The 8,730-nt window shown below is 45.2% G+C and overlaps 1 protein-coding gene across 1 annotated transcript; it reads left to right on the top strand.

Moving 5' to 3' along the window:
• Positions 1-2,129: 2,129 nt before the first annotated feature.
• Positions 2,130-6,415, top strand: HMGB3 (high mobility group box 3). The gene is made up of 5 exons (XM_083159438.1): positions 2,130-2,283; positions 4,672-4,828; positions 4,912-5,051; positions 5,145-5,319; positions 5,427-6,415. The coding sequence occupies exons 2-5, from the start codon at positions 4,679-4,681 to the stop codon at positions 5,568-5,570; spliced, it is 609 nt and encodes a 202-aa protein (XP_083015564.1). The 5' UTR covers positions 2,130-2,283; positions 4,672-4,678; the 3' UTR covers positions 5,571-6,415.
• Positions 6,416-8,730: the final 2,315 nt, after the last annotated feature.

The following is an 8,730-nucleotide window of genomic DNA, read 5'->3' as shown; positions in this document are numbered from 1 at the left end:
ATATGTGATCAGTGACTGGTGGGTGCAGTGGTACGGGTATGGGTAAAATCCGGAATCGGATAAGACACCGGAATGCCGGACTGGACATCAAACTCTGCATTCCGGAGCTTGTAGTATCCGGTCCGGGGGTGTCCTGTCCGGGGGTGCTCCATCTGATGAGGCTGCTCTCGCACCTGTCACCTGGGAGAGGAGAGGGGGGAGAATACAGCCTCACTGCATGGTCCGGGGGTGTAATAAAAACTGGAACGGTCCAGACCACACGGGGAGGCTGTAATCTCCCCTTCCCCATGTCCCTGGTGTGAGTAATCACAGGCATCCCCCCGGACAAGACACCCCCCGCATGGGACACCCCTCGGACCAGACACTATAAGCTCCGGAATGCAGAGTTTGATGTCGCTCAGTCGCTGTTGCGATTATGAATAGACGTTTTCCCCTCTTGTACAGTCGGTCATATTATATACAAAGTTATTCACAAGGAATAATCAGGCGCCTGGTGTAGAGCTGAACCTCCAATTAAAGCAGCTGCTCAGGTGTGGGGGTAGTCACTCCCCACTTTAGTGAAAGAAAAAAAGAGAAGACACGCACTAGGCGAGTCGAGCAGCGCTTAACACAATGAATAATGCCACTGGGTATAAAAGTAACAATTTTACTGTTAAAAATGCATACAAATAATACAATAATATAAATGAATAAAAAGAATTAGGTGGGGAAATAAACGTAAATAGGAATTAATGTAACCAATAATAAGGGGATAAAATTGAAGAATATGAATCCTCGCCTCAATGGACACAACTGTGGAGTCTATGGTTCACTTATTGAGGATCAGGTAAGTACACATTACCAGAATGAACAATGATGTCCCACGGGAATTGTAGCAAGACTGGGAGTCCTCACGATGTAGATGGCCAGGTGGAATGGCCACTGGAGGAAATAGTTGAATTCAGATGGAGTCAGTCCTCTAATTGAACAGCGAGAGAAGATGTAAACTCTTGATCTCAGATCGCCGGAGGGTCCAAAACGAAATGCCCAGTAGGTGTTGTTATGGTGGGTTAGGCTTCCGTGTCTACAGCGACTCACACTGGTGTGGATGTTGTAACCAGGAGTTGCTGACCACGGTGTCCGCCGTTTGAAAAAACCACAGTGGGGATTAAGGATGGTAGTGTTCACATGTAGTGAAATGTCCACAGTGAAGTCCAGAGGTTTGAGGAAAGTCACCTTTCCTCAAACCTCTGGACTTCACTGTGGACATTTCACTACATGTGAACACTACCATCCTTAATCCCCACTATGGTTTCTTCAAACGGCGGACACCGTGGTCAGCAACTCCTGGTTACAACATCCACACCAGTGTGAGTCGCTGTAGACACGGAAGCCTAACCCACCATAACAACACCTACTGGGCATTTCGTTTTGGACCCTCCGGCGATCTGAGATCAAGAATTTACATCTTCTCTCGCTGTTCAATTAGAGGACTGACTCCATCTGAATTCAACTATTTCCTCCAGTGGCCATTCCACCTGGCCATCTACATCGTGAGGACTCCCAGTCTTGCTACAATTCCCGTGGGACATCATTGTTTATTCTGGTAATGTGCACTTACCTGATCCTCAATAAGTGAACCATAGACTCCACAGTTGTGTCCATTGAGGCGAGGATTCATATTCTTCAATTTTATCCCCTTATTATTGGTTACATTAATTCCAATTTACGTTTATTTCCCCACCTAATTCTTTTTATTCATTTATATTATTGTATTATTTGTATGCATTTTTAACAGTAAAATTGTTACTTTTATACCCAGTGGCATTATTCATTGTGTTAAGCGCTGCTCGACTCGCCTAGTGCGTGTCTTCTCTTTTTTTCGGTCATATTATATACGACTGATGTATGATACACTGAGCAGTTACTATGCTGCAGGGAGTAGACTTCACACATGGGGGCGTCATACCGGGGTGCGCAGAGTGACGTCACACATTACAATATGAAAACATCGCATCAGCACCAGCAGCAGCCCGGGATCTATCCCCAGGCGGGTGTTCTTTTTGAATGAGTGACGTCGCTCTCGCATCGCCCAATGGGAGCCGCGGGCGTGGTTAATATTCATGAGGCCCTGGCCCAATGGCCGGGCTGGGAGGTTGTTTTAAATGGGGAGTGTGCCGCAGCCAATCAGCTCGCTCTCGTAGTAAGCTAGCGCGAGGGTGAGCGGCAGGCTTATAGTCGCTGTGTGAGTGAGCGGCGTGCGCAGGGATCACACTGTACTATTATCGCGAACACACAATACAGGTACGTCCAGCAGCTGCTGCTCCTCTCCCTGCCTGCCTGCACCCGTGCACCCTCCTCACCCCTGCCCTCCCCGTGCCCCTGGCTAGCTGTGGGTGGCGGTGTAAGGCTGTGTTATTAATAGCATCATTATTATTGTTACTGTATTATATTGGGGGTATGTTGTTGTTGTTGTGTATAATGTGCAGGTAACTTGCGTGTAGCTCCCGCCTGCCTGCGGCTAGTACCCCTCATACGGGTGCCCGGGGGGTGGGGGGTTGATTTGCCCCGGGGAGAACAGTGTCACTTATCTATAGTTATTTATATAGAATTTCAAAAAAGAAAAAAAAAATTATTTTTGTATTTTATTGCCCCCCCCCCCCCCCCCCGCGTGACGTGCCGGGGGGTTCTGTGCCCGGGCAGTGCGCCTGCAGCCGGGTAGGGGTTAATGAGTGGCACCGGGCTGCTGGCTGGCACTCCTGCATGGCACTGTTCTCTGCATTAACATGGCTGTCCCTGTCATCCTCTGCCTTGTTGTTTCCCTGCTTATGAGGAAGGAGGAGGGGGGGGAGGTGACCCCGCTACCCTCCACCGGCTCCTGCCTGCCCCCCCACCCGCTGCCACCAGTGCCCTCTTACTGCCCCATCCGTGCCCGCTCCTGGCTGAGCCCCCTGCCCGCAGCTGCGGCTGCCTTCTATAGCACGAGTGTGGAGAGCGGGCAGAAAACGCCGTCTCCGCCGCTCTAACCTGCCCCCGTTACCCCGGGGAAGCCCCTATCGCCCCCAAAACTACCCCACCCTGCTCCCCGGGCGCTGCCCTTCCCAGTCATGTCGGTTTGGGGCTTGTTTGTTGCGGGGTGCGGGCGCGGCGGCACTTTTTCCCCGCGGTCCCCCCGCCCGGCTGCCGCCTCTCTGCCTGTAATGGCTGATCGCGGCTCTTTGTTATACAGGGGATTGCGCTAAGCCTCAGCGAGGAGGGAGGGGGGCGCCCCCAAAACCGGCCAGCTCCCGCTTTCCCCGGGGTCCCCGCTTTAGAACGACCTCGGATTAAGAAAGAGGAGAGTCTGCCCTTTCCGTCAGTGTCAGAACCGGGTTGATCGGAGCCCGGGCGGCGGAGATATCAGGCTCGGAAAGCGGTGGGTGGCATTGTGCAGTGGGTATTGCAGCCGTGCTGTTTCCTATGCATAGAGACAGAAGCCATTTTAGTGAATGGAGAACCCATAGCAGAGAACAGCCAGTCTCCTCTATATACACCATAGCCAGGCTATATACAGCGCTGCAGCCGCCGTCAGCGGGCATTAATGCCCAATTACCCCCTCAACCTGCCCGCAGCGCCCCGATACACCCCGGGGGCGCTAGGGGGCTGCATTTCAGGTGGACTTTCTTTCATGAAGAAGCATTTCACAAAATGGAAGATGAATTATTGGTGTCTCGGTGTCTCCATCCCCCCCACCCCCCCAGCGCAGCCTATGCAGCGTCTAACTTCCCCGGCCCTCCGCTCCCCGGTGCCGCCCGCCACTGCCACCCTGCCCCGCGATGCCCACACCGTTGCCCGCCACACTTCTTTATTACAGATAATGATGACCTTGGGTGTGGAGAAAGGAAAAGATGGCGGGGCTCGGGGGGGAAACCCCATTTTTATTTCATCTTTAGGTTACAACTCTGACTGGCACTTTCTCAATTATTCCCTTTACTGGACATGGACTCTTACTTTTTGCTGTAGTAATGCATTTACCGACTTTTTCTTAAGAACTTTGCCTTATAGAAATCCATTTTTTGATTTTATCATCTAAACATTTTTTTTTTTTTTCAATTTTCGGAATTTGAGGGTAGACATTAATTTTTATTTTGATATTTAATTTAACCCACTAAATACGATAATCCATATGGATTTCACGATGGGCAATATGGATTTATTATAAAAAAATTTTTTTTTAAAATTTATTCCCTCAATTTGAGGGAATACAGTAAATCTGATATAAAAAAAATACTTACAATTTTTTTATTATTTTTTATATATATATTTATATAATATATATTTTGCCGTTCTTCCACTAAATAAAATGCAAACTTGGAGAATACATTTAAAATATATATATAATTTTTGTTACATTTTTTTTTTTTATGACCCTAATTTTGATTACCCTAAATTTGGAATATTCATGTTTGCATCTTTTCCATATGTATAGTAATCTTTACACCAGCACCACCTACAGTCATGAAAGGTATTGCACCACACAAGGGAAAAAAAAATTACAAATGGTTGATTTGTGCCAATAATACATCACTCATTAAAGGGGGGGAAAGTTTTTATAAATTTGCAACAAGCATTAAATGTGACTTTCCAATTTTATAATTTATATCTGCAGTAAACTTTATTTTGGCTAATAATAATAATTATTATTTTTAATAGATTAAATATGGCAAAAGGGGACCCCAAGAAGCCGAAAGGCAAGATGTCTGCTTATGCCTACTTTGTGCAGACTTGCCGTGAGGAACACAAAAAGAAGAATCCTGAAATCCCAGTCAATTTTGCAGAGTTCTCAAAGAAATGCTCTGAAAGATGGAAGGTATGCCCCATGTGTCTAAATCTGTTTATTTCCTTTAATGCATGTGCTTGCAGTTTCTTAAAGTATTGTAACTGCTGTTTCAGATCATGTCTGTGAAAGAGAAGTCTAAGTTTGATGACCTGGCAAAAGCAGACAAAGTAAGATATGACCGAGAAATGAAAGATTTTGGCCCAGCTAAGGGAGGCAAGAAAAAGAAGGACCCCAATGCTCCAAAGAGGCCACCGTAAGTTGTTAATCCAAAGGCATAGACTCCATGCTGCTGGGAGTAAAGTGACACCAAAGAATACGACCGTGATATATTTTTCTTGTCTTGTAGCTCTGGATTTTTCATATTCTGCTCGGATTTCCGTCCCAAAATTAAATCCACAAATCCTGGTATATCTATTGGTGATGTTGCAAAAAAACTGGGTGAGATGTGGAACAACCTAAGTGACAGTGAGAAACAGCCCTACAACAGCAAGGCAGGGAAGCTGAAGGAAAAATATGAGAAGGTAATTATGATTTTGTCTTCCAGCTTTCATAAGCAAACTTCACTTTCTGTAGAGCAGCAGTTCTAAAAAGGGTATATGTATCTTAACCTTATTTTTTATTTATAAAGGATGTTGCGGACTACAAGTCCAAAGGAAAAGTTGATGGTGCAAAAGTTGCTCCAAAGATGGCTCGGAAAAAGGTAGAGGAGGATGATGATGACGATGATGAAGATGAGGAGGATGAAGAGGACGATGAGGAGGATGACGAATGAAGTCCATTCTGTTCATGTGAATATTATAGAGTAGGGGAACCACCTCCTAGCTGCCATCTTCTGATGGTCAACAGCCCTTATTAGGTCTAATTGCAAAAATTGGGTTCTGACATCATAGTTTCAAAAATGATGCTCTTGGAGTTGTAACTGGTTTACATTATGTAGCAGTGTGTGTAAAACGGAGCAATCTGAAACTGTTTGAAAGTTGTACATATTTCCAAACATTTTTAAAACAAAAAGAAAAAAAAAAAACAGGCGCTCTAGTGTTCTCCTCACTCTGCACTTTGCTGTTGGTGTATCAAAGCATTTAAAAATGTTTCAAGCATTTTCTTTTCTTTATTTTTTTATTTTATTTAAGGTGTTATTGATTAGAAAAATCCTGGGTTATAAACTGTACATATCTAATCTGTAAACTAGAAAAATTCCTATGTTGCATATATTTTGGAGCTCTTGGTACTACCAGGATTCTAAAACCTCCCTGGCTTGTAATATCCTTTTTTAAGGGTTTGCCACTGCAGCCCAGAACATGCACATCAAGATTTACACTACATTGGGCGTCAAGTTAGCTTAAAAGTTGTCTTTTCTGTATATAGTGAAATAGCATTCTACCATTAGTTGTCGAAGGGGGTTCAGCTGGCATGAGAAACGTATGGGGTGTTTTTTCAGTTGAGTACACTAGTTTTTAAACAGACTGTAGACACATCTTCACTGACTGAAGTGGAGGCGGAGTACAGGTTTGCAGAGTTCAAAAACATTGTGCTTACATATTGCATTGTTCTGTTTTTTTGTTATGTTTAGAATGCTGAAATGTTTTTGAAGCAAATAAAACAGTATTACATTTTTAAGACTGTTCTTGACAAAGTTGTTATGGTTTCTGAATTTTGTCCTGTTCATTAGATGGCTTTTTTCTTACAAAAACACCATGGTTGTCCCTACATAAGATATGTTTAGTGTCTTGTTCACATCAGTTTAGTCCAGGGATGGGGAACCTTTGGCCCTCCAACTGTTTAACTACTCATCCCAGAATGCTTTGCTACAGTTTTAGCACAGCCAAATAGCAAAACTGTAGTAGTGCATGCTGGGATGTGTAAGTTCAGCAACAGCTGGAGGGCCATTAGTCCAGGGATGGGGAACCTTTGGCCCTCCAACTGTTTAACTACTCATCCCAGAATGCTTTGCTACAGTTTTAGCACAGCCAAATAGCAAAACTGTAGTAGTGCATGCTGGGATGTGTAAGTTCAGCAACAGCTGGAGGGCCAAAATGTCTCCAATCCTGGTGTAGTCAATCTGACATGCTAGTATTAAACAATGATCTTCATTTTTCCACTAACCTGCAGCTTATCTTCTAATAGGCTGTGCTCCATGCCTTATGGATTGTGTACACTGTAAAGCCCTATACACACTGGGTGACTTGTGATGCTGAGTGATCTGGTTGGCACACATTGCTGGCTAGACTGCCCATATACACATCTCTATGGGTCTACACAGAGTGATCCATGCTTAAAGGCATTGTAAAATTTAAATGTTCTCAGTTTAAAATGGGGAAGGGAGGGCCAGTGGTTTTGAGAAGAGGTGGCCAAACCAGTCCTCGATCATTCAATGATCCATGTGTTTCAATTCCCCCCTAGCTGTGCACAGCTGTATTCATTAGTAACGGTCACTTATTTCAAACCTGCTGCATTCATTCCTACTCTAGATCCACAGGTTGCCTATAAAAAATGACCTGTTGGTGGATGTTGAGGACCGGTTTGGTCACCCCTGGTCTTTACTTTATTTACACAAGTGGGTACAAATTTGATTATGGGTTATCTACTCCCACATTTTGATGCTTCCAAATTAGCATATGTTCCTATCCTATAGTAAGGCATCCAATAGCAAAGTTGAGCTCCATTCTGGGTTTCACATGAATCAGGAAGAAAATGAAGTAACCTGAGGGGAGCCTTAAGATGAATGCTGAGGGAGACATTTATTAAGACGGGAGTTCTAGTTTATATAGGATGTTGCTATGGACAAGTACTCAATCTATTTAGCATGTTCTAGAAGATAACAAATCTTGTTGCTCATAGCAATATCCCATCTGAAACAAAACTTCACTCAGTAAATTTCACTCCAGAGTCAGGTTGCAATTGGCTGCAGTAGCTTACATTAACTTAAAGTTTATACATTCTATCCATGGGAGTGTATGTAATGCTGGAATAAAGATTATATGGGGGGCGGGGGGGGGGGGGGGGGATTATTTTGCTTGGAATATGTTTTTAAAGTTGGCGTTTTTATCTTTTAAGACTTAATGCAAGACTTTCAGCTTTATGGCTAAAACAGTACTGATGCACGCATATTGCGTTCTTTTATATTCGGTAGTTCCTGGGTATTCTACAGCAGCAGTTAAAGAAGTTGCTCACAGGACAAGCTTACTACCCTGCCAGATAGTGTACCAGCGTTTTGTTTTAAAAAGCCTTGTAATCCCCCAATATGTATGGTTTAGCTACCAATAACAAAGCAAATCTCTTTTGGCTGGCTACATCAATGGGCACTACACACATAGCAATGTGTGTAGGGTGACCTAGCTGTTCTAGGTTGGTTAGCACTAACAGCCCATACACAGTGAGCTGACAGCGCCAGTGTTCTCTACTAGAGAACACGGACAACCAGCGAGATTGATGGACACTGCCCAGCGATGTGCTGGGACACCCGCTGCTGTTGCTATAGCCCCTACACACACTGTTGTAGGGGTATTTTCTAAGTGACTTTGCCAAACTAAGCAAAGGCTCTTAGAAAATGCCTTTAATATCTGCATCAGTGTAAAGGCCCCCATACACTATGCGATTTTGGGCCGATAACCGGGTGAAATCGGCCCAAAATCGCAGGACTGTGACATCTGATCCGATCCGATGTGCGGTCCCGTGCGCATCGGATCGGATCAGGGAGGTCGGACGGTCAGTACATACGATCACGTCCGACCTCCCTGTTAGCTGGCGGCGCCGGTGAGTGCTGACCTGGGGGCGGTGTGGTCAGCAGCAGGGCTCATCAGGGGGACGCCGGAGCGGGCAGCGGGTCCTGACGCTGTAACTAGCCGGCGGCGCCTGTGTGTGATGATCTGGCCGGGCGCTGTGATCATTCACATATATCATTCAGCAGCGCTACGGGATGGGGCCGGGCAGTG

Source organism: Crinia signifera, chromosome 9, assembly GCF_055691185.1.
Source record: "Crinia signifera chromosome 9, ASM5569118v1, whole genome shotgun sequence".
Taxonomy (NCBI): Eukaryota; Metazoa; Chordata; class Amphibia; order Anura; family Myobatrachidae; genus Crinia; species Crinia signifera.
Note: the sequence above shows the minus strand (reverse complement) of the source record. Positions and strands in the feature narration are given on the sequence as shown.

Bases quoted from the DNA above. Each gene is read 5' to 3' on its own strand.
- HMGB3 (XM_083159438.1), top strand. From the start codon at position 4,679: ATGGCAAAAGGGGACCCCAAGAAGCCGAAAGGCAAGATGTCTGCTTAT. The intron at 5,052-5,144 runs GTAAGTTGTTAA...CTTGTCTTGTAG, and splicing joins AATGCTCCAAAGAGGCCACC to CTCTGGATTTTTCATATTCT. The intron at 5,320-5,426 runs GTAATTATGATT...TTATTTATAAAG, and splicing joins TGAAGGAAAAATATGAGAAG to GATGTTGCGGACTACAAGTC.